The sequence below is a fragment of the Strigops habroptila genome, chromosome 2 (genome assembly GCF_004027225.2).
Source record: "Strigops habroptila isolate Jane chromosome 2, bStrHab1.2.pri, whole genome shotgun sequence".
Taxonomy (NCBI): Eukaryota; Metazoa; Chordata; class Aves; order Psittaciformes; family Psittacidae; genus Strigops; species Strigops habroptila.
This window is the reverse complement of record NC_044278.2, coordinates 96,480,221-96,504,511: the sequence shown is the minus strand read 5'-3', so window position 1 is coordinate 96,504,511 and position 24,291 is coordinate 96,480,221. Positions and strand designations below refer to the sequence as shown.

Sequence of the window (24,291 nt, the reverse complement as noted above, 5' to 3'; positions counted from 1 at the left end):
ACTAGGTAGGACAGGTTATGAGCGTTCAGAATGCAACCAGAGTGTACAAATTGCTTGTGGATTGGGCTTGTTCAAGATGTCTGGGATACAAAGTATCTGACTCTATGATTTTTCTGTTATCCTAACACATGCCATGAAATAAGAGATGTGTCTAGCCTAGTAGGATGATCAGGAGGCTTGAGCACCTCCTGTATGAAGACAGGCTGAGAAAGTTGGGGCTGTTCAGCCTGGAGAAGAGAAGGCTGCGTGGAGACCTCAGAGCAGCTTCCAGTGTCTGAAGGGGGCCTACAAGGATGCTGGGCAGGGACTCTTCATCAGGGACTGTAGTGGTAGGACAAGGGGTAATGGGTTCAAACTTAAACAGGGGAAGTTCAGGTTGGACATAAGGAAGAAGTTCTTTACTGTGGGGGTGGTGAGGCACTGGAACAGGTTGCCAAAACAAGTGGTAAATGCTCCATCCTTGTCAGTGGCCAGGTTGGACAGAGCCTTGGATAACATGGTCTAGGGTAAGGCATCCTTGGCCATGGCAGGGGGGTTGGAACTAGATGATCTTAAGGTCCTTTCGAACCCAAACCATTCTATGATTCTGTGATTCTATGATTCTAGTAACTGGACTTTTGTTAGGTATAGGACATATTCAGTGTATAAGCCTTTTCTTTCATTGTGTTTAATTAGCACCATGGAGTTTGCTCATACCTGTGTAGGGACCCCCTATTATCTGTCACCTGAGATCTGTGAAAATCAACCATACAACAACAAAACGTAAGTCTCTGTCTTTCCTTCACATCCTTGTGCATGAGGGCATGCAGGCACGAGATAACTTATTTTAGCAATATCATGGTTTAAATCAGTATTTCTGCAGGGCACTTAGAATTTCATGTGTCACTCCTGTGAAGTTTTGTATTACCGTGTACAATATTTAGGTGAATCAACCATATACAATAAATGTGTTACACTGTACAACACTGTCAGTAATATTTTAACTCACAGTGTCTAGAATATAGTAATCACGTACCTATTATGATTTATCTAAAGGCATAACATAAACGTATTTTTGTTTTTATAAAATTACTTGTACATTAAACTTAAATCTAATTCTCTTTTAATATTTCTTGTTAGTAGTGGCGTGAGATGTAAAATAGATTATTTTTTTTCCTTTGCTTTATCTGGTTCTCCATCAAATACTAAATTTCCTTCTGTGTTTCCAACATGTAGTAACCAATGCAAGCATAGATCTTTTCAGTTCCAAGGTTATGAATTTTTGATACACTTACTTGTGATTTATAAAAATACACTAAAAGGAAAGCTGCTAGGTTGGCAATTCTGGACTCCGCAGTAGCTACTCGCAGAAAAGACAAATATGTCTGAGAATTTTAAAGGCTTATTCAGTCTTAACACAAAGTACCAGATGAGAAGCACTGAAAAGTCAGGAGCTGAGTGAGCTAGACCCCCTCTGCTGTGTGTGGGATGTGATCAACAGCAAATGTTCTGGAGCCAAGACTTGCATCTCAGCTCTAATGTGCTGTTCACACAAGTTTACTCCCTTATTGTCTCCTTAACTAGCAACTCAGCTAGAGATAGCTTTGTCCTTCATCCTGCTAGAAATATTAGGCAGGCATTTTTTATGTTATGTGCCTTTTCCAGTGATAATGACAGTACCTAGTTAGGTATCATAGAAACATTGGTACCACAACTAAAAAGAAATGTCCCGTTGTTCTTTTCAGTGCATCTTAAGAAAAATTAAAATTTGCACCCCTATTGATCTTTGATAGAATAATGTTAACAAAATTGAGAGCTGAGAAGAGGTACTGGTTACATGTATGAAAATATTATAGTCTTCTCCTTGAAACTGTAATTCCTTTTTATTCACAGAGATATTTGGTCTCTCGGCTGTGTGCTTTATGAGCTATGTGCACTAAAGCATCCTGTAAGTATCATGGAATCAGATCATTATCATATTATTAAAACAGATAGTGGACATCCTTGAAAAACTGTAGTAATAATAGTCTTCATAGTCGGCTGCTAGACTTACTTCCAGCTTATTTATTGATATTAAAGAATGACTGCTAGTGCTTAATTTTTCACAGTGTGTCTGGTTTGTGCATATTACAATACAAAGTATTACACTGTATTTCTGCAACTTACATATGTGTGTGTATACACACATCAAATATATATTCAGTACTTTAATAAGTACTAAAATCTTTCAACAGGCAGATGAACAATAAAAAGAACTAAAGCCAAACTTCAAGGTTAGGCTTTAGGCTTATAATTTCACTTATTTCTATTTAAAAACAGCAGTTTATACTTACTAATGAAAGAGTTTGAAACCCACATTTTCCCAGAAAGCAGTTTGTGTCCCCAGAAGCATTTTCCTAAACATTTTGTTTTGCTTCAAACACATTCATGTCAGAAAAAACTGACATGGGATCTTCAGGAAGCTGTGTTGTCCTCAGCCTGATCTGATTCTCAGATAATCCTCAGCCTATGAGTATTATGTGGAGAAGGAAACACTGAAGAGACTAATCTCAACAATAGGAAAAGTGTCAGAGTCCTGCATGAAGCAGAAGTTGATGTTTTGCTGAGCTTGGATGTTGGAGAAGGAAGAGCAGCACTGATAGGGAGAGCAATTGTGCTGAGCTGAGAGCAAGGGGATATTGCTGAGGAAAATTTCAGGTTTCACAAACTAAGAAAACACTAATGTTACTTCATGCGAATATTAGGTGTTTTATTCTGTATTGCTGCCCATTTATTTAATTTGAAGGCAGGGGCCAGATTCTGATGTAGACAGGAAATTCAAGTGAAGCTAAGGCAGATTTTGGCTACACCTCCTTCAAAACAGCCATGTCAATAAAATGGTAATTTTAGAAAGAACTTGCTTAGAAAATTGTTTTTGCTGACCTATGAAGAGATCTGCTGAACTGGGAGAGCTGATTCATCTAAGTGGCGCCAGTTGTTAAAAATCAGGATTGGTGCCTGAGAGAACACAGAATGCGGAGACGGAGGGAGGTTTTGAAGGTGAACACTGTGTGTGATTGAAGGCGAAGGCGGTGTATGCAGGTCTCTGTTGACAGCTTTCGGCAAAAGAAAACTTGTTTCATTCTGGAAAAATTGCTTCTGTTCCTGTAGGACAGCAGAGTAGGAATAAAACTCTTCCAGGTCCGAAAGCCATTGGACCCTCTAAGTTGTGCAACTGAAACAAGGAGAATGTAACCAGAAAATACAATCAGACAGTCGTTATATTAATTTTACACAGCAAACTATAGTTAGTAAGAAAGGATTTGTGAGGAGATTGCATAGCACAGGGCTTCTGTCAGCAAGTACCTTTTTTCAAGTTGGGGTCTCTACTCCGTCATTTCCAACCAGCAGTACTTACTGTTCCCTTTTCACTGTTTTCATTGAGTAAGTTTGAAGACAATAGTTTGCACCAACTGGTGCTGAAGATCTGCAGAGGCCGTTTTCACCCAGTATCTCCCAACTATTCATATGATCTGAGGATATTGATTTCCCAGTTGTTTAAAATATCTCCGAGAGATCGACCATCTATCAATTCCATTCTAAGGAAGCCCTTCTTGCAGAAGCTCGTTCTCAGGTATTTGCCCCCTGAGGTAAGTGCCTGTACTGCTGCTTGCTGAGAGAAAACTGTGTATCAAAGAAGTACAAACAGTTCTATCAATCAGATACCTTTTTTCTTATAGCTAACACAGGAAGCACTCAGTCACACTGCGATACATAGAAAATGGCCTTCAGCATCACAGCCTGGAGCCAAGCTGATACAAGGTAATGATGGTATTATTTGACATTAATTCTACACTATCATTTGTTAGTTATGATATATGTGATGGCTAGAACTTTTTCCAGCAGTCTTTATTGCACATTTGGATACAAGAGTTTTGCACAAAGTTAAAAATAAAAAGAGGAGAGAAATGCAAGAGCAGAAACACACCAGACAGTCCATCACTGTCCCGTTCAGGAAAAGACAGCTTTAAGACTAACTCTTTAGCAACTTTCAGCTAGAAAAGCTGCTGTGGGAAAGTGCTGAAACATTAGTCTTAATTCTTTTAAGAACAGAATTTACAAAACTGAGAGCCTTTGGTCTAGCTGCAATTTAAGTCTGTCACATGAAAAACATCCTGACTTAATTTTACCAAGCTATGAAACCTCCTGTTTTCTGTTCTTGGTACTAGTATGAAATCAGCGTTTTAGTTTATAGAGGCCTCCTTTTTATTGAGTGTGCTTTGCAAAACTAATCAATAAGATCCACTTTACATGAGTGTGACAAATCATAATGTTTTCAAAAGCATGTCATTCTAAGAATGAAAGGCAGAATTCCTACCAGGTGTGAAGCATGATGATGATAGTGATGATGATGAAAGGACAGCTTGTTAGCCCAACCTGTCAGTGTTGGGTGTATGCACCCTACTGTGGTTTGCAACTACATGATCACTAATCACATAGAGAACACAAAATGTAACTTTTTCATACTTTATTGTTAAAAAGCAGATAAACTTCAAAAAAGGAGAGTCCAGGACCAAGTTTCTCCAGAATCTGGAATGGTGGTGCCTGTCAAGAAACAAGAATTATTTCAGAGAAATGAATGGAAACCTCCTTCAAGAGGGCAGCAGCCTGTTTTTCAGGTACTGTGCATCCACATTCTCATAATATTTAATCATCTTCAGAAGGCAAGACAGTCTGCTTATGTATTCTCTAATCTGATACTTCTACACCAAGGGTACAACTTCCTTGCTTCAGACTCCCCACCCTGGAGGCCAGTCTTGCTAGTAAAGACTGAGGCAAAAAAGGCATTTAGTACCCCAGACTTCCCCATGGCCTGAGTCACCAGGGCACCTGCTCCACTGGTCATAGTTCTCAAGCCTTTTACATTTATTCAGATGGTCTGATTTGTACTCCCTATTGCTTGGGATTGCCATACTTCTGGATACCATACTGTAAAACTTAGTTCAGTGAGGGGTAAGATAAACACTTTTTGAGGTTACCTCTTCCTTGGAACATTATTGGCAGTAGAAAATTTTTTTCTTATATAGATAGGAATTTATATTCTACTGTGATCTGTACTATACCATAGGTAGATAATCCTGGTTTTAGTGTTTCTAAAAGGGAAAGCAGGGAGTAATAGTTATTGTATTTATCAGCTATGGAAGGGATACTTACATGTTTTTTAATTTATTTAAAAAAATAAGCAAAATTCAGCATTTTTCTCATATACCATATAGTGTTTCCACCACGGAAACATTTGTGAATATCTTGCCATGCTTATATCATGCAGTGGCACCTTCTCTCCATTGTTCCTATGAGAAATGGAAAAGACAGTCATCACAAAGTGGAAACACAGGGATGTTTCATCACAGTAAGGACGTTGAGAAATGAAAGGCAAGCTCCCACAGGCATATAATGAAAAAGATGGTGAAATAAAGTAGCACAGTGCTCCCCTGAAAGCAGCAATCAATGTGTATACTGCCTCAAACTACATCCCAGGTTCCCCTTGCTCTCAAATGTCAAAATGAGACTCTCCTGAAATAAATTCAGTGCTTTAGGCTTCAGAACAATGAAGTGACTCTAGGGCAATGGCACTATAGAGTACAAAGCTGATTGACTCACACAACAATATGGGCTGCTGCTTAATGACAGGAGTTGATGGAAGAGGGGAGGAGGGAAAAACAATTGTAAGATTACAGAAAGCCCTGAAAAGTTAGGAAGTTTCTGGTTTACATGTGAAAGCATTTGGAAAACTTACACCAACTATGCTGTAGACAGTCTATGTTACCATGTAACTTAAATTGCAGTGGACAGGAAGTTGATTCAAGCTTGTACTGATACAAATGAAGACAGGTAAATTAACATGCTTTATTATATTTTCAGCCACAGCCCTCCAGATTTAAGATGGCAGAAGAGCCAGAAAGTATGAGAGTATATGGCCATTATGGTCATTACTATGATAAGCTTGACAACTTGCAGAGGAAAGCTAATGCACCTTATGAGCTTTCTCATATCAGCCAAAGAGTTGAGGAATATTATAAACTAAAAGGACAAGTTGCACCTCCACCCCCACCACCTGACTGGTAAACTTTTCTCTGTTCATTAATGGTGAACTGTCATGCATGTTTTGAGTTATCAGCCTTCCCGATTAGGTAACAGTGGACATGGATCATCCAGTATAATTCCTTCTTTGCTTGGTCTTTGATATTTTTCTTACATAAGGTTATTGCGCAACAACATAACTCCTGTTTCTGTGTATCCAGGGGTTCTTTCTGAATATATTGTCCTGATGTTTGACGTTCATTATCAAAATGTCTCCCTAATCTCAGCATTTTATTGTGCGAGAAGTAAAACACAGGCTTTTTGTAGACTTTCTAATTATATTAAGGATAAACACTGTCTTTCTTTCCCACTGGGATCAGATCGATATAAAGACCACACGCAGTTCTCCACTTGAAGGAACAGAGTGGAAGGCAGGCCATCATAATGTTGTTGGCTTTTTTTCCCTGCAGAGCTTATATTTCAGTTTCAGATATAAAACCCCTTTCTCTAGCAGTTTACTCCAAAGCCTTTCTCTTAGAAAGTAGAGGTACTTTATTACATTCAAGATAGCCTGTCCGTTCCAAGATTGGCCATTTTAGGTCTGGATGAGCTTTGAAAACCTTGAGAAAGGAAGGTAAGGAATCTATACTGTCTACTTTTGGATCCTTCTTTTAAGGTTGGCCGAATCATTAGTTTTCATTCAATGACAACAGTGTTTAGAATGTTTCAGTTAAGGATCATCAGCTTTAGAACATCTTGTCTGAGCTGAGTTTCTAGTGTCTTATTTAAGGAAAAGTCAACTCAATTTGCCTTCTGGAGCACAAGTGGATTCTAAAAGTAAGAAGTAAAATAAATAGAAATCAGAGATCTTACAAGTGACTGTTGGTTATTGTGTACCAAAAAAAAAGGAGGTAAATATTTAGTAACCACAAAACAGGGGAGAAGGGAAATAGAAAAGTTGTTGAATATACAATCTCTGCTCTGACAATTTTCACTCATTTTGAGGACCAGGAACACCAACTTTATTTTCATTAGGACTTTCACATACCATCTATCAAATAAAAGGTGGAGAGGAACTTTGCTGCACTCTTCAGAAGAATGTAACTGAAGTCATAGGAAGGGGAATGCCTGAAATGGATATGTTTTCTTTTTGTGATTTTACTGTAGTGCCATATTTATACATATTTTATCCATATTTCTATATTCATGCAGTACAAAGAGAGATCTGTTTTTTTGTATGTGATAGAACCTGTAGAGAATTAATTGTGCAGAAGACAGCAGAGAATGTAAAATAAAATGTAGTATATGAACATCTCTCAGGCCTGCAGAATATCTTCAAAGGCGTTTTGAAGCTCAACAGTACAAGATTAAAGTGGAAAAACAGCTGGTGAGTAAATAGTGAATCATAAAATAAAATCTGTAAAAGAAAATGAATGAAAATCCAAATGATGAATTTCTAACAGCAAGCTGTAATACTGACAGGTAGAAAGTTCTGCTCTAGCGAACTCATTGATCTGCTCCACAATTCTCACATTGAGGTTTTATTTCCTAATACAAAATTGTAGCAGTGTAAAATTCTACTGTAACGTTTTCCTCCAAAAATACACACTTGACTTACTTCACTCTTCAGTGGGACAGGGAGACTCAATTGAGTGAGCAGTGAAGAAATTCCTTTGCTTTGGGATTTATTTGTACATCCACAGGGACTGCGACCATCCTCTGCTGACCTGTATCATGACCAAATAGAACAGCAGAAAATAAAGAAAGAGCATCTCAAAAACCATCAGCAGGACATGTCTAGAAAGAAGGAAATGAAAGAACGGGTAAATGAAATATCTTCCTTAGCTACTTAAAGATGTCTTCTTACACTCCTTGACAGTAGCATTCTTTATGTTAGAATTGATTCTTTTCCATCAGACCACTAGGAAAATGTAAGCTGTTTTCATCTGGTTCCATCTTACATAAACTACTGAAGACTTGCACAAAAGTTGATGCCCATAATAATTTCATAAACCAGGGCCTTGATTTTGATTTCACTTCTATTGAGATCAGAGGAGTTACATCACTGAACAAACAGAGGACAATAGATCCTCTATTGCTGGAGGACAATAGATCCTCACGTTTACAAATCAGAGAAAATAGTCATGCATGCATTATTCATGTATATATATTCATTGTACATAAGTCAGATGATGACATTTAAAATGTGACATTATACCATGTGATGCATACTACTTCCCTGGTATATTATAACTTTGGGAGATTATTTTATATAGGAACAATATACTTTCCTGGTTTTGCTTTTGGGTGACAGTAAAAACAAACTGATACTTCTTTCTTACACGAACACACATAAATACATTTACTCTTTCTATGTTTGATTTATTAAAAAATGCCAGAATAAGGATGAATATATTAACTTTTACATAATGATCAGACTTTGGAATAACAATATACTCATCACCTACACATTCTTCAGAGACTGTTGCTGTTTAGCTCCACAAAGTCTGTACTAAATATGCCAAAATAAAGGAAGAAAGTTTACAGATTAATCCAACTGTAAATGGGCAAATTGGGATAGAGTCTCATAAAACACTATGACATGACTCTTTATAAACAGAGATGTCCTTAACACAAAAATTGTATTTTGGCCAGATTTGAAGTTTTTGTACCAAAGCAAAAAGGAAGGAGCATCCATAGGAATGTTGAAGCTTCTGGAATAGAAGATTACCAGGTTTCATTTAATTTTGGGGAGCAGGTTGTAATACAACGAATATTACAGTATTTTTTGTCCTCCTGATTTCCAGTCCTCTGTTTTTGGATTGCAACCTTAGCATCATTACTCAGACAGTCCTTAGATTATTCTTGGAATTAGCTGGTTTAGATATGATTCTACAGAAAAGCCAGCATGAAACAGTCTGAAAAGCTTCAAAAAGGTTAAAGTCTGGAAAAGTTACAACTCAAAAATGTCCTCTACTATGAAGTAGCAAGCAATCTTTAAATTTGGCTGTAAAGGACACATCCCTTTTTCTCATATATACACAGTTTGATATCCATAGAATATTTTGTTTAGCTACTGTTATTTCTGTATGTATTTCTACCTTACTGTTCTTTAACAGGAGTACCTGAAACAATTGCAGAGAATTCGAGAAGAATACCACAGCGATATAAAAGATTTCAGATTTAGAGCAGGAGTGCTCCAGGTAACAGAGCTCAAACACGCACACTCTCGTACACCCTTTTTCTTTTTTAAGCTAGTACATGCAATTAGAAATTGAAATTTTATAAAAATGTTCCCTAGGAGAATCAAAAAATACAAGATAAAACCTATCTTGTGAGGCTAGGGAAAGCAGAGGACCAGTCTGAAACCGAGGATACAGCTGGAACAGGAAAAGAATCACTTCAGGTATCGGTACCATCTCCTAGTCTAAACATAAGTTCTTATGCAGGTCCTTAATGGTCTTTGATTCACTGTCTGTGACAAATCTGAAGAATGGTAAAGCTTAAATCTTACCTGATACTTGCACTGTATGGGAAAATCTCCCTAGGTTCCCTTCATGAATAGCCTGGAAAGTTTCTTTGGCCACATCCTGACTTGTTTTGGTAATTATTTTTCATCTGTAAATGTTAGGATGTACTTTTACTTGATTTCTTTTTGTGGTATGTTTCTTTTCCTTGCTCTCTGAGTGAAGTTAAGAAGAAGCCACTCACAATGCAAATCTTTATGAGAATTCCATGCAGAAAATATCGCACTTCGTGGCAGCCCAAACTAGCACTGTGTCAGAAGTTAGAATCCAGTTTTATGTGGAGTCCTTACTTAAACAAAAATTTGGGAGGAGCAAGAGGAAGAGGCAGAGTCAAAGCTTTCCAGCTACAGAAAGTTCTCTTTCTCATCAAACACTACCAAAGCAGCTAATGGAATGGAGTTTCAGAATTGTTCCACTTTTACTTTGCAATATTGGCATTGTGAACACCAGATGAGGTTTCCAAACCATGCGGACTTCTGCAACAAGAAGTCCACTTCTCTTAAAGTGAAATGAATGAAAGTCTCAGTTGATGCAGATTAATCTCAGCGTGCAAATACCCAGTATAATCTGAAGGGAAGGCAGCCCTGATCTAGCAACTAGGATTCTTCAGTCTGGATTTGCCTCATGTGGTGTAGGACTACTGCACTGTTCAGCTTGAGTCATCTTGAATATCATCATAAAAAATAAAAGATGTAGTATTTATTTCTTGACCCGGTACTGTATCCTCCAAACACAGGTTTTTGAAATATCAGAGTTTTGCACTTTATGCAAGGTCTCTTATTTTTCTTTTTGCCAGATAAGCCAGAATTGGCAAAGAATGGAATATTCTTACAAATATATGTACAAGGAAATCAGTGACTACATTTACGACTTACACAAGTGTTTTTTAAATAGGGTATATGCATATTTTGGTTCCAAAGAGTGCATTTTAAAGTCGGGGGTTTTTTTCTCCTTCCAGGACATGGAAGAAAACTTTAAACAAGTCAGACTCCAAGATAAGCAAGATCAAAAAATCTTGGAAAAGAAACATAGCACAAAGGTATCCATCCTTATTGTTGTATTTTTTTCCCATTTTCTTCTTATATCTGTACATTTCAAATGATTGCATTATCATGGTAGCTCTGGAAATCAAGTTATCTGAGAGTCAGCCAGGAGAGGTCTACTGTTTGTTAAAATTTTATATGGAAGATAGAATCACTAAGAAAATAAATGAGCTTTTCTGATACTTTGAGGGAGGCTTCCTTTAGATATTCCCAGATAGTAATTAATCCCTACCTACTCATCTTTATACCAAACTGCACCAGTAGTGTATGGGAACTCATGTTTAGTCAAAGTTTAAGTGAAGTCAGTGCTAATTTTTTAACATTTTGTTATAAAACATTATTCTCTACAGTGCTTTTTAAATTCTAGAAGGGGATGGGAATTGAATGGAGATGCACATGAGATATCAGGAAGGTTTCTGACCATAAGATCGTTGTGAAGTGAACTAAAGGTCTTTTGTGAAATACTGCAGAGAAGCAGTGCAGTATTCAAATTTGAGTACTCACTGAGAACCATCTGTAAGAACCAAGTGTTGCGTATTGCAAGGATTTGAATTAAATGATTATCAAAGACAGCTTTCCTTAAAATAAAAAAATGGATGCATGGATGCAATAATTTGAAAATAGCCATAAACTATATTTAGAGAAGTCTGCTTTTGTCCAGTTTGCTCTACTCTTATCTTGTTAAATAGAAGAAAAATATTGTTAAATAAAAGTTATTTTCAATGCAAGAATAATTTTCAAGTTCGTACTTCCATATAAATTGTGTACATTTATTTAAATGTTTTTAATAAAATGAATTAACGAAGTGTGTGATTTTTCTTTAGGGAGGAGTAAAGTTTGAAATTAATTTAGATGTCTGTGTTCCTGAGGAAGAGAGCGTTCAAGAAGCAGAGGTAGTTATATTCAAAGCATTTACATTAGTAATCTGAAACCACGACAGTAGCTCCATGATCTAGAGTTTGTTTCCATTACCTTCATCCTCTGCTTTCATTATAATGAAGCTTCCTATGGAGGATTTGTTGACATATTGCTTATATCTGACCTTCCTCAAGAGGATAACTGCTTAGAAGAAAATTGGGTGATATCTGGGTCAATCTTTCACATGGTAAATGATGAAGGAGTGCAGATACTTAAATTTTGTAAACTGGGCTTAAGGGGAAGAACTCATATCAAAATTGAGTTATTCTGCAAAACCAAATTTGATTTGTAAATTGTTTTAGTACACTTCTGCTTCTTTTCACTAGTATTGTGTCACAAAGCTAGAATAATATTGTGTTGAACCAGAGGTTATTTAGGAAAAATGTGGAAGTGCGACTACAGATAACATTATGGATTTCATTTATTAAAATTACATTTGTGGCTGATCGATGTAATAGCTGCCTACAAAGATTTTTATTAGTATATTAGAATTTTTTAAGTATTTGTAACAGCAGTATCAAAAATACAATTTCTTTCTAGTATATATATTCTTAATTTCTAAAGCACATTTTGTCATTCTGTTGTTTCCCATCTCTGCAGAGTCCCATGCAGCCCTCTGATACACAAATCAAAATATGAGTTTTGAGCTCTGCTGCTTCACTTTTTGTCCCACGAATTTCCTCTGCATACATAAGGATAGCTGGCAAGCACAGTAAAGTGACAAGTGATTCGTTAATGTACTGTATGTGTTTTCTCTTTCCAGAGTAACCTATTGTTTTTTCAGGTACCAGATAAACTCAGCGAGACTTTAACTTTTGTGGATGGTGGGAATCTTCAGGAGAAATTGGTGGAAGTTTTTGAGGATCATGTGGAAAGAGCTTTGGAAGAACTATCTGCATACCAAACAGGTATTTCTTGGGGAATGCAATGATGAGTATTTATCCTGAAAATTACATAGGAGTTAGGTAAATTCAGTAACTTTAGCCTATAACAAGTTTATCTGATGAGCTCTCTCTTGATATCAGACCATATTATAATTACACTTAAATCTACTTAAAAAGAAATAACTTTGCCTCCTCTTTTTCTTCCCATAAGAGTCCAATGACATAGATGATAGGAAAGAAAACAGAAAACATTGGCAAGCTGGAGCCCCTCAGACACTACTGAAATTTTCAGCCGATGCTGATCTCACATCTGTATATCCTGCTATGGCTGCAAATGAACTTGGTAAGAAAGTTTTGTTTTTCAGTGAAAGTAGGGAGCTGCTAAAATTCAGCCAGGCTATTTACAGACCTCGGCCAAAACAATTCCATACCAGAATATTCACATGATCTGACAGGCTTTTAATTGCAGGACTTCATAATAACTGAGGTTATTGTATGCGTTAAACCATAGAATACAGTTGTCATTTTCCCCTCTAATATAGCAATCATGTTGTGCTGCTCATACATATTAAAAGGGCTGAATTTAATGAATCACTCTGTGGCCTGGGTAACAATAGCTAAAAAAGCCAGTCTATCCAACTTTCTCAGGCCTTGAGCTGGCACAAGAACTAGGGCAGTCAGTTGCCAACGCCATCCCAGGGTGTGACAGAGTTCTGTTTTCCCACTCTATCCACCAGTGTTGCCACACAGCCCCAGGTGCATGCTCGCACAGCTACGGCTGTGGGGATGCTCCATTTCAGAAGAGGCTGATGGCAGGTTTTTCACAGTGCCAGTGCATATATTCTCAAGCAGCCAGGTATCTCCAGTGACTGGTTGCTGCAACCAAGGAGCCCTTCCAGCATTCAGCATACTCCCAGAACCCCAGATACACAGAAATAACCCAAAGAATTTACAGAGACGGTGAAGACAAAGCAGAATATTGGAATCACAGAATCATAGAACAGTTTGGGTTGGAAGGGACCTTCAAAGGTCATCTAGTCCAACCCCTGTAATGAGCAGGGACATCTTCATCTAGATCAGGTTGCCTAGAACCACATCCAGCCTGGATGTCTCCAGGGATGTGCCATGAATGTCTCCAGGGATGGTGCATCCACCACCTCTTTGGGCAACCTGTGCCAGTATTTTACCACCCTCATTGTAAGGAATTTTTCCTCACATCCAGCCTGAATCTCCCCTCCTTTAGTTTAAAACTGTTACCCCTCGTCCTATTGTAACAGGCCCTGCTAAAAAGTCTTTCCCCATCTTATTATTAATATGCCACTTCTTGTTCATTCTGTCTCAGACAAAAGAGAATAAGGCACAAAAGAAACAGGAACTTCTTTGAAGCATTTTCAGCCCCAGGATGCCAACAAGTTTGAGAGCAACGAGTGCTCAATGAATTAAGCCTGTCTATTCCAGGCTTAATAAGCAGTTACTTGAACATTAAAACTGATGTTAAAAATTTTTGGTGATAAATAGTCCAAACTATTTTTTCTCTACAGTATTGATCAGATCAAATACTTATAAAAATCTCAGGAGTATTTCATAAAGCTAAAAAAAGAGAGATAGGTTCCAGCATTACCCAAAGGGAAGAAATCAGTGTCAAAACTAGAGAGTGTGAATCTGACAAAAGACAGCGTCAAGCTACATTCATGCTTTAGTGACCTGAGAACCATGCTGTTCTTCAGCTGACCGTGCTGTTCTGCCTGAAGACATCCCAAGAAACAGGAAGCAATGGAAACGAACACCACCAGGGACACTCCTGAACGTCTTAGTCAAAGCAGAGCTATCTAATGATTCCTTCATCCATCTTGAAGAAGAAATAGGTAGGATGTTTGTTACTGTAAATTCTTCAAGCTTTTCTTTACTGTATTATTTCTTCTACCATTGGCAGATGGTCTGTGATGAGAACCATCATTTTGAAGCAGTTGGCAAAGTAGAACAAGGGCAGCCTGTCCCAGCAGCCACTGCTCTGTCCTGTAGCAGGGAAAGGCCTGTTCCAGGATGTCACTGTTTTCAGTAGCAGGAAAATGGACAAGCCATACTTACTGGCTATTACTTTCATATGTAATTCTTTTATTTGCTTGGGTGGACAAAGGTAGGCTACTACAGCTAGCACGTTGGCAGGCACCACAAACCTGGATCTAGCCCCTGCAACTGTTCAGGTTGAAGAACCCTGTAAAACACATTTATACAAATACATGTATTTCTGTAGAACAGCTGTAAACCGTAGTACATGGTGACTGAAACTACAGTGGTGTCTTACTTTACAAGGTGGTCCATGCTGATACAGCTGACACTAAAATAGATTTGAGCTCACACTGCAATGCACTTTCCCAAAGTAACAGTCTGTTTTAAAAATGACATTTACTTTGCAGCAAAGTTGTTAGCTAAAAAACTTAAGAGTATTTTCCACAGAAAGACACTGTAAATGTAACCAGACATTATGGTTTTATGCACAGTTGCCAATCTACTGAATGTGTAATTGCATGATGGGACTTTTAAGGCAGCCAAACATGCCAAGTTTCAACAATTTTAATGGATTGTGAGAAATACCTTTCATTTGTAACTGTGCAGTTAGCACTCTCCTGCTAATTATGCCTCACATACATATTTTCTCATAGCATAACAAGCTCCTTTAAAACTGCACCATTCTGAAGGCTAAACCAGCTAAATGTGCCAGCCAAATTCCTCTCCTAAGACTTAATTTATATTGCTTATAAATTAAAAAAAGAAACAAAAACACCAAAAAGACCCAACAAAATTAAATTCAAACCGCTTTTCACAAATGTCAGCAGTTCACAGGACTAAAGCAAGAACAAGTCACACAGCTATTCTAATTGCTGTTGCTTTTATCAGTTAGATTTATTAAAACATGGCACTCTCTCAAACCCAGTTCTGCCCTGCTACTCAAGCTGACATTGTGGAGTACGGTGCTACCCAGACTGACAGATTTCTGTTGGATAGCACACAGAATTTAGTCTTTATACTAAAATGACAACTCTTGGCATTGTTATCCCACCTGCAGGTTAGGGTCGCCCTTCAGTCTTGAAAGTAAGCATTTTTTGGTAACCGTAACTACATCCAACTATAATTTTCTGTCTTTCCCAAGCAGTACTCCCCTAAGTTTTCCACTGAAAGTGCAGATCCCTGTATTGGGAACTTAAACATACTAACATCAGATTGCCTGTCTTACTTAACTTTTATAGTCCTTTGGTTATGGTCTACAAACACACTAGGTTCCACTAAGCAGAAGTTACAAACCACTAACTAAAGGGCATGATCAAGAATAACAGAAGCCTGGCATTTACACTGGTGTGATTTCAACAACAAAAACATTCAAGCAGTTGCCTATTTGCTATTACTTTACCTACACTTTTGTAGTTAGCCAATACACAAATGAATGTTTCTCTTCCTCTCCAGAAGGGAGGTTAACTATGTTGCCTCCAAAAGCAAACAAGGAAGATGATTTGGAACCATACTCTGCTGTTACTGTTGATGAAGGCAGACTTGAGCCAAGATCAGATGATGAAGACACGTAAGTCAAGCTCATCAGAAGAAAAATTCATGGAAGTGAACAGTTTTAATGAAATGACAGGTTGCATTGCCTGAAGCTTTTCTTCAGTTGTTTTAATTTCATACATGAATAAAACTTACTTGTTTTACAGACTCTGCTAATTTAACTTTTAATTCTGTAAATTATAATGTCACATGCCAACGCTGTCATTAAAAATGTTATGCAGAAGTATTAATGTGGCTTGCAGCTCCTGTTCTGTCACCTTACAAAGACAGGTAAACAATCTCCCAGAGAAAGAAGAAACAGTTCACACTATGTGTGTCGCTTGTATGGTCTTTGTAAAGTGTTTTAAAAAAACCTCAAAGGCCTTGAAAGGAGAAAGGTTTGTAAAAAAGATATATTTAATTCATCAAACTATCTTGTTTTACTTTACAGAAAATTTGAAGATTCTGACGATGAACTCAGACATGAGCTGCAGGAATCTCTGGAAAAAGTGGCAGCTTCTCCAGCAGAGAGAATCACGGAGCCTTCCATTCTTTCAGTAAATAAAGGTCAAGCAGATGAAGAAAAGATGAGTTTACCGTGCAAACTAGTTGGAGGATCTGATGATGATGATTTAGAAAATAACCATGGCTCATTTAGTGTTGACACACATAATGAGAAAGGCAAGCAGGAAGCAAGCGCTACCTAGAACACCGGCACTGTTACTGCTTCAAAACCTGCTTGAAATTTCAGCCACGTCAGTGACAAAATTTAAGGCTAGCAGATATTAAATGCCAAGTAAATCAACTGCTTTTCAACAGTGCTAAATGCTCAATTAAAGTTAATAGAAGATCGTTACTAGTTTGTTTAAAAGGACAAAAATCAGGCTACTTTTCAGGTGTCTAACTGTTGAAAAATCCTCTTCTAGACTGAAATGCATTTTCATCTATTCTAAACTACCTGGGACATCTCTGTCAACACTTGCTTGAGCAAATTTCTGACTGCGTACTCTCTTTAACCATGTTTGTATCATGTAAGAAAGTCTCCTAGTCAGGATACTGGATTTCCCTAGCTCAATCACCTTCTTTTTTTAAGAAGCTCTTCCAGCTTTTTATGATCTCTGTTTACTGCCAGCACAGCTTTGTAATCCATAATTCCATTTACATGGTACTGACCGTACATAAGTATCACCAACTGCTCAGCTGTTTTATACAGTAGCAGTTAAAGGGTTTATTAGCAGCCTGAGACTTGTGCATTCCCCAATTCCTAACAAAATATGTATGGGCCAGTAGGCTCTTCCAACCATATTTTTCATATACAAAATTTCATATAACCCAGACAAAGCTTAAACAGAGGAAAAAACACATTCTAAACTCTGATTTCAGTAGCTTTTCCATAGAATTGCATAATCATTTTGGGTGGGGACAGTCACTGCCCTGGCCCTGCTGCCACACTATTTCTGATAGAGGTCAGGGTGCTGTTGGCCTTCTTGGCTGCTTGGGCACAAGCTGTTCATGTTCAGCCCATCAGTCAGCATCCCTGGGTCTTTTTCCATGAGCAGCTTCCCCAGCCTGGAGCGTTGCATGGGGTTGTTGTGGCCCAAGTGCAGGACCCAGCACTTTGCCTTGTTGAACCTCATTCCACTGGCCACAGCCCATCAATCCAGCCTGTCCAGATCCCTCTGCAGAGCCTCCCTACCCAGAAGCAGATAATGCAACACAGGAACTGAGTGTGATCAGGCAGTTACACCAGGGGAAAGAGAAATGCAAAGAATGTGCAAGGGAGACTGTGAAACTTTCCTTAGTTTGCTAAAATATCAAATACTGCTTTGATGGCTCAAAAAAGGACTGTTTTTTCATTTTTGATATGAAAGCAGATATCCAATTTTTTAACATTTTTTTCCTCACAGCGTTCTGTTTTAGAATAAGCAGTAGCTTAGAGCATTAACATTCACGTTTGTGTAGCATTTAATTATGCCCTCTAATCTAGACCATTCTGTTCCCTAGGAACAGAAAATAAACCTTTCAACAGAGTAGGGCTGGAAAAATACATTAAGTGTCATAGTGTGAAGGGCCACTTATTAAAAAGCAAGCTGGCAAGCCCATCATCTATGGTTAACTTAAGGGAATCACTGCAGGTAATGAAATCTCCATGACCACAATTAAAATCCCACGCAACAGAGTTTTGCCACACAACAGGGGACAGCAAATTGAAAATGTGCTGCAGCTTCTGGAAAAAGAGTCTTCTGGATACAAAAGGTATCAAACAGAAGTGCTCACTTTAAAAAGTGTGACTGTGGGTGAAGAGACATGAAATGAGCGGACACTGCAAGTATTCAGTAACTAAAAGGACTTAGAGATGTAGTTCAGGTACAAGGCAATGTAAGAGGTTGTGCAGTGCACCACTCTGTCATGTGTCAACACGGAGAATTTCCAGGTGCATTTCCTTCCCAGCAAAAAAAAATTGTTACATAAAGCAGATACTCTGAGAGAAAGAAAACCAAATCTCTTTATTGAATGGGACCAAGGGATCATAGATTAGACATATTTACAATCAAATATAAAAAGTTAATTTTACTCATATACATTTTTATTCACAGACATTTATTTAAATAATGGCTCCACGGATAACAGGAATGTTTCTTCAAAATGCTGGTCAGAAAACCTGTGCACGGAGCGACGGGCGTTTTCTCTGATCTCTAACCTTTTTTCAGGAGACAAAGAGAGGATATGAGCCATCCTCTCAGCGTAACTGTCCTCGTTTTCTGCTAGGAAGCCTGTGATGTGTCCTTCGAAGGGTACCACAATATCTAACTTGGGGCCTCCAGAGTTGTGAGCCAGGATAACTGTGCCAGCTGCCATACATTCAACGACTCCTGTAAAAGACACGGAACATGCTGATATGAACGTGCACATCACGGACTCTGCATTTCTGTAAGGCACAGGAAAGTTAAAACCACACTAAAACTCACCCAGAATTGGAAGTTACTACAGACTGCTGTTCTAGAGCAGTTTGAAGAATGATCTTGTAACAAAAAATAACAAAAACATACTGACGTTTTTCACTCCTAAGGACTGAAACATGTTTCTCTTAAGCACATAAAACTGAAATTAAAAATTACTTAAGTTGTGGTTCTTGTAACATCTCACCCAAGAGAGATTTTATCACCAGCATAAACAGTGGGGGAAAAAAAGCCAGACACTGAAACAAATGTAAAGATAAGCATGGAAGGCAGCTCTGCGACTGAACGCTGCGTGGTTCTGTTCTGCAGTGACAGAACGCGGCAACACTGGTGGCAGCAGTTTTAACTGGTGATTGTGGTTTGAACTTCATGGCGTGGTGGCAGCTGCCAAAAAATAATTAAAACTCAGAGCTGATCATAACTCTATTCATTATCTCATTCACACTGAAGAATTTCAGCATTTAGAAGGATGCTGAGAGAAAAGCTGACTGCACATTTCAATCGGATGACGTTTGGAAGTTCAGTATTTTGCAGATTAACAAATCTTCACAGCTTTTGACAAGTCAGCACAACAAACTAGTAAAAAATGTTATATTTGTAAAATTCTGTATTTTTGATGGAAGAAGTTTTCATGAAATGGGAATCTGACAGCAAGCTTTCCCCAGCCAAAAGTAGTGGGATAGGAATAGTGTGTAATACACACATCAACTTCAATTCTCCTCTATGGTTCCAGAAATCACCTCAGAAATCTTTATTTGCTTTAATTGCTGATTCTTCCCAGGTCTGATTTGATTTTTAAGAAATCCCTCCAGCTCAAAAAATCACCAACCATAAATAATGCCCCAAAGTTTTGGAACATGCTTTTTTACAGGTAGAAAGCCACTGGAGGTGAAGGTGAAGTCATGCTGCAATGCAAAATCAGTGTGATTGTATCGCTTTGTTAAATTTACTTAATTAAACTGTTTTATGGGGGAAATACAAGAAATCATTATTTCCATTTTGTCGTAGTTGCTTCTAAGAGACACTTCAGAGAACATTTTTCTATACCAAGTTCCTATAAACTGCTACTCCTGATACATACTTGTATTCTAATAACATCTGGTGGCATTAACTGCAGTTTAGTCACATTATAGCCACACACAGCATCCAGCTGCTTGGCTGCTAACTTACCCTCTTGTAGATTTATGGCAGATGGGCAATCTTGCATTCCCTTCCAAGGTCAGGACTCAACTAACCCCAATAAACTGAGCCCAATACCTTCACGCTGTATGACAGCACACTGCAAACCATGTGCCAGCTCCTCTTCGGCCGTCTGCTCCACACTACAGAGACTACTTTAAGGACTTGATCTGCCTGCCTTAGCACAGGTGCTTAGTGCAATGACATAACCAAGGGTACATGGTGGCATCTACCTGGGGCTCACAAATAAGAGACAGGATATGTGGGAGACTCGCAGCTCTGAAACAGCAGCTAGAGCTCCATGACATAAATTAGGCATTTCAAATGGCAGTTGAGGCAGGTGAAACACCATCAAAATCTCTACACATGGATGTCTACATGTGAACTGTGTCTAAGCTCCCCCTACAGCCAGTGGAGCTAACAGAGCACAATCTAAGGTGCCCAAACAGAAGCACCCGCTGCCTTTTGAGGCTCTGCTGAGTACAGAAGGCACCTGCGGAAGGCTGACAAACCTAACACAGGATGACCCGTGAATTTGCAGACTGATAGCTGCACGTGAGACAGGACATCTTGGGCAGCACAGATGGGACTCTCTCCCTTTTTAAGTGCCTAAAGCATGCCCATAATTAAGAATCTACTATATCTACAGTGCTTCAGCTTGCACTACAGTAGCACCTAGTGGTTACTCATCTGAATTGGTCCTGTAGGCTTTACTTCAGCTAGATTGCTGCTGACAAGACCAGAAGTTGGACACCTGTTTGGTACACAGGCCTCTACGCTTAGATACCTGCACTAAGAAGCCTTAATCATGAACTGAAGCCCTCCCCAGCTGTGTTCCCAGCTGGAATAAATGCCTGAACACCAAGGAAAGATACTGACCGATCCCAAAGTGCTCATTCCACATCGTATGCAGGCCGATGGTGGCCTCAGCCAGATGTCTCTTTAGCTCCTCAAAGGGAATGTTTATTCTGAATGTCACATTGTTACTAACTCCCAGCTCTTCACAAAGACGTTTAAGGTTATCTACACGCTCTTCATCTTGCTGGTTCCGACACCCTCCAATTAAGATAAGCTTCAAGGATGGCTGCTGCCCCAGCCTCTTCTCTTTTAGCAATTTAGCAAAAGCTCTGATTTGCAAAGGATGATCTTTTTCAGGTCTGAACTGGCCAATGGAAACAATGGAATATTCACAGGCGCTCTTTTCCGCTTCCAGAGGAATATCCAGGAAGGTCTGAACATCGCATGGTGGATATACAACGCTAGTGCAAGCCCCAGCTCTCCAGAGCGAAAGGATGTGATTTAGTGTCCAAGAAGAATTAACCATGACCACATCGCTGCAGGACCCAACCAATCCATACATGAAAGCAAAGAAGTAGTAGTAGACAAGTTTAAATCTGCTGAAAAGAGGACTGTTTGTAATGAAGGCTGCGTTGTTAAACCTGGTGTCCTGATTCCTAACGACAGAAAGCATGTCAGTGCTGATAGTGGGGTAATGGATGTAGCATCCAACGTGGCACCCTCCTAAGTATTTAAAGAGGGGAAGCGTGAAGGCATAACCCATTGAGTCAATATAAATATCAGGAACACACTTTAGAAGAGCTTCCCAGCCAAGAAACACTGACCCTAAACTTTGTCCCAGCAAAGTGAAGTGAGGGTAAAGAGAAGCTTCCACAAGGTAGCGTTTTTCTAGAAACACAAACTTCACAGGGTGAGTTAATTTAATACTGAATCTTCTGAAAGCGCCTTCTACTATTTCTTCTCCAGTGACATCTCTATCACCAGTGTAAACCACACACGTCACATTTCTGTACCTGCAACAGTAAAGAAGAAGAATTTCATACTCTCTTCACGTTTTTTAACATGAAACTAAAATGTTATCAGTTCAAAATTACTCAAGAAGTATATGAGAAAAAATGATTGGCCCAGCTCTGAAATGATTTTAACTAAATTATACTTTTCCTTATATTTCCACAGGATTTTTCCAATCTGCAGAAAAACATATGGCTGAGGACTTGGGGAATATTTATTATTTTTAGTAAAAACATAAAGGGAGTTCAGCATTATCCTACAGACTTAAGAATGCACAGCCCTACACTAGAAGATGTCTGTCTAGTGCAGAGCATGAGTAAAATGCAGAAGACTCTGCAAGCCAACATACGTGCCAATTCACATATTAAAACGTTTTGCCTCCCGCACCAAGAAGCAAGTATAGAGATTATCAGCTATCCTCTGATGAGGTATGACTACAGTGTTCCACATCAGTAGTGGAAAACTGATGATGCAGGAACAGTTCTCCCAAGGAGAGAAAGAAGTGAGAGATACCATCGCAGGAGTATCAAAATCTGGGTAAAGGGATGAAGTGGAATGGTGCAACCAGGTGAAACTCGGATGTAAAAAAAATGTACGACGGGTAGATTAATGACGCCTATTTCACTATATAAAATGCCAAAATGTGCATCAATAATACCATCAGTAACTGGCAATAATATGGTACTTGATAAACATATATGCTTACTTTTTCTGGAGCGTCCTTATGGCACACCACAAGACTCTCTCCCCTCCACCACCTGCATTACAATAGGGGTGAAAAAAGGCAACCAGCAACGGCCGCTTCCCATCTCTTCCTGCTGAGGTCAGCTGTTTTTTCCTTTGCTGTATCCAGAACCGTATTCCCCACAGTAGTACCGCCACGCAGACACACAAAATTCCACTTAGAAATAATGCAGGGATTAACAATGAGCACAGCAATCTGAAACAAGCCGGAAATTTTAAACTATAAAATTGCTTTAAAGAAATACTGTGTATGAAGCTGAGAAAGGCTGACAGGCAGAGCTACAGGGAGTTCAGGAAGTTCTTGAGTTCTAATCTCAGAAATCGATTATTTGTGTATCATTTCAACAATTATGGAAAAAAAATTATTCTATATTGCTTAGTCAAAGACTTTTCTTCCTACTGTTACCTCACAATCTTTTTACTATTTATTCATGCCATGCATCTGTATCTGCATCTATCTCCACATGCTATGGACATTGCATAGGTTGCATACCCTTAGCAATCTGGCACAACATGACTAGCAAAGTGATTTCTAAATAGATTTGCTAGAGTTTTCTTCAGTCCCAGCTACTGCTTGGCCTGCGTCTGTGTGAGCTGCTTTGGTGGAGTTACTTGGGCCAGCCTGCAGTGCACAGAATCACAGAACAGTTAGGGTTGGAAAGGACCTTAAGATCATCTAGTTCCAACCCCGCTGCCATGGGCAGGGACATCTCGCACTAAACCATGTGGCCCAAGGCTCTGTCCAACCTGGCCTTGAACACTGCCAGGGATGGAGCATTCACAACTTCCTTGGGCAACCCATTCCAGTGCTTCACCACCCTCACAGTAAAGAGCTTCTTCCTTATAGCTAACCTGAACTTCCCCTGCTTAAGTTTAAACCCATCGCCCCTCGTCCTAGCACTACAGTCCCCAATGAAGAGTCTCTCCCCAGCATCCTTGTAGGCCTCCTTCAGATACTGCAAGGCTGCTACGATTTGAAGAGCTCTGCCAACTGCCCAAAAAAGCTCTGAGCAGCTTCTCTGACTGTAGAGACCCGTGTTGCGGGTTACCTGAGGCACTGACAGGGGCACTCCCTCTGCTCACCACCGCCTCCCTGCACAGCTCTCCTGACCCAGGACCGGGAGGTTTCTCACAGGAGCCTCTGCTCCGTCTACAGAGCACCACAAGCGACAGCGCCTGACTCCTCACGCAGCGCTACGCGTTATGACACACGCCATTTACTCGACCCTGACGGAGCTGCCCACGGCGAGCCACGCGTCACGCCTGACACCCCACATAACGCCTTCATTCTCGGGATGAAGCAGCGGAAAAGCACATTAACCCATCCGAGGCCGGCGGCAGGGCCGGGAAGGGACCGTCCCACCTGGCCCTGCTCTCCTGAGGGGGGCACGGCGCCGGCTCGGGGAGCGCGGGTGCGGCCTGGCAGGGGCCGCGGAGGAGCGGGGTGTCCTTTTGCCCCCCCCTCCGCTGTCAGGCTGTGCCGTGCCGTGCCGTGCCGTGCCGTGCCGTGCCGTGCCGTGCCGTGCCGTGCCGTGCCGCCCCACACGCGGCCGCGCTCGCCGCCCGGTACCTGATCAGCCCGCACAGGCACAGCCCGCCCGACACCATCTTGCCCAGCGCCGGAAGGCGCGGGGGCTGGCCGCGCGGA

General features: G+C 39.7%; 2 protein-coding genes and 1 long non-coding RNA gene across 7 annotated transcripts in view; 1 reads left to right on the top strand and 2 right to left on the bottom strand.

Annotated features, from left to right (window-relative positions):
* Window positions 1-18,439, top strand: part of NEK5 (NIMA related kinase 5) — a 24,790-nt gene extending 6,351 nt beyond the window's left edge. For 3 of the 4 annotated variants that reach the window (XM_030476942.1, XM_030476943.1, XM_030476945.1), the window contains 17 exons: window positions 676-762; window positions 1,873-1,927; window positions 3,408-3,608; window positions 3,699-3,780; window positions 4,501-4,637; window positions 5,881-6,080; window positions 7,360-7,426; window positions 7,743-7,862; window positions 9,159-9,242; window positions 9,341-9,445; window positions 10,525-10,605; window positions 11,434-11,502; window positions 12,291-12,435; window positions 12,623-12,754; window positions 14,139-14,276; window positions 15,874-15,988; window positions 16,403-18,439. In XM_030476942.1, coding sequence (XP_030332802.1) covers window positions 676-762; window positions 1,873-1,927; window positions 3,408-3,608; window positions 3,699-3,780; window positions 4,501-4,637; window positions 5,881-6,080; window positions 7,360-7,426; window positions 7,743-7,862; window positions 9,159-9,242; window positions 9,341-9,445; window positions 10,525-10,605; window positions 11,434-11,502; window positions 12,291-12,435; window positions 12,623-12,754; window positions 14,139-14,276; window positions 15,874-15,988; window positions 16,403-16,658 — 2,074 coding nt within the window. In that variant the 3' untranslated portion in view covers window positions 16,659-18,439. The remainder of the gene's footprint in view (window positions 1-675; window positions 763-1,872; window positions 1,928-3,407; window positions 3,609-3,698; window positions 3,781-4,500; window positions 4,638-5,880; window positions 6,081-7,359; window positions 7,427-7,742; window positions 7,863-9,158; window positions 9,243-9,340; window positions 9,446-10,524; window positions 10,606-11,433; window positions 11,503-12,290; window positions 12,436-12,622; window positions 12,755-14,138; window positions 14,277-15,873; window positions 15,989-16,402) is intronic. The other variant, XM_030476944.1, reaches the window with a different exon arrangement.
* Window positions 4,472-8,159, bottom strand: LOC115604153. The gene is made up of 2 exons (XR_003990137.1): window positions 7,658-8,159; window positions 4,472-5,309 (listed from the first exon to the last, which is right to left on the bottom strand). It is a non-coding gene; the product is annotated as an uncharacterized LOC115604153 (long non-coding RNA).
* Window positions 18,440-24,291, bottom strand: ALG11 (ALG11 alpha-1,2-mannosyltransferase). Of its 2 annotated transcripts, none has more exons than XM_030476947.1 (4): window positions 24,214-24,291; window positions 22,606-22,839; window positions 20,970-21,901; window positions 18,440-18,824 (listed from the first exon to the last, which is right to left on the bottom strand). In XM_030476947.1, exons 1-4 carry the CDS (start codon window positions 24,249-24,251, stop codon window positions 18,553-18,555), a joined length of 1,476 nt encoding a protein of 491 aa, XP_030332807.1. In that variant the 5' UTR covers window positions 24,252-24,291; the 3' UTR covers window positions 18,440-18,552. The 2 variants fall into 2 exon arrangements, with proteins under 2 accessions (XP_030332807.1, XP_030332806.1); XM_030476946.1 differs by having other exon boundaries at window positions 22,606-22,863; window positions 24,214-24,265.

Excerpts from the sequence above, each read along its gene's own strand:
- ALG11 (XM_030476946.1), bottom strand. The coding sequence starts at position 24,251 with ATGGTGTCGGGCGGGCTGTGCCTGTGCGGGCTGATCAG. Across the intron at positions 22,864-24,213 it reads TGCCTGTGCGGGCTGATCAG|TTTAAAATTTCCGGCTTGTT; the intron begins GTACCGGGCGGC and ends GCAATTTTATAG. Across the intron at positions 21,902-22,605 it reads ATAAGGACGCTCCAGAAAAA|GTACAGAAATGTGACGTGTG; the intron begins GTAAGCATATAT and ends TTACTGTTGCAG.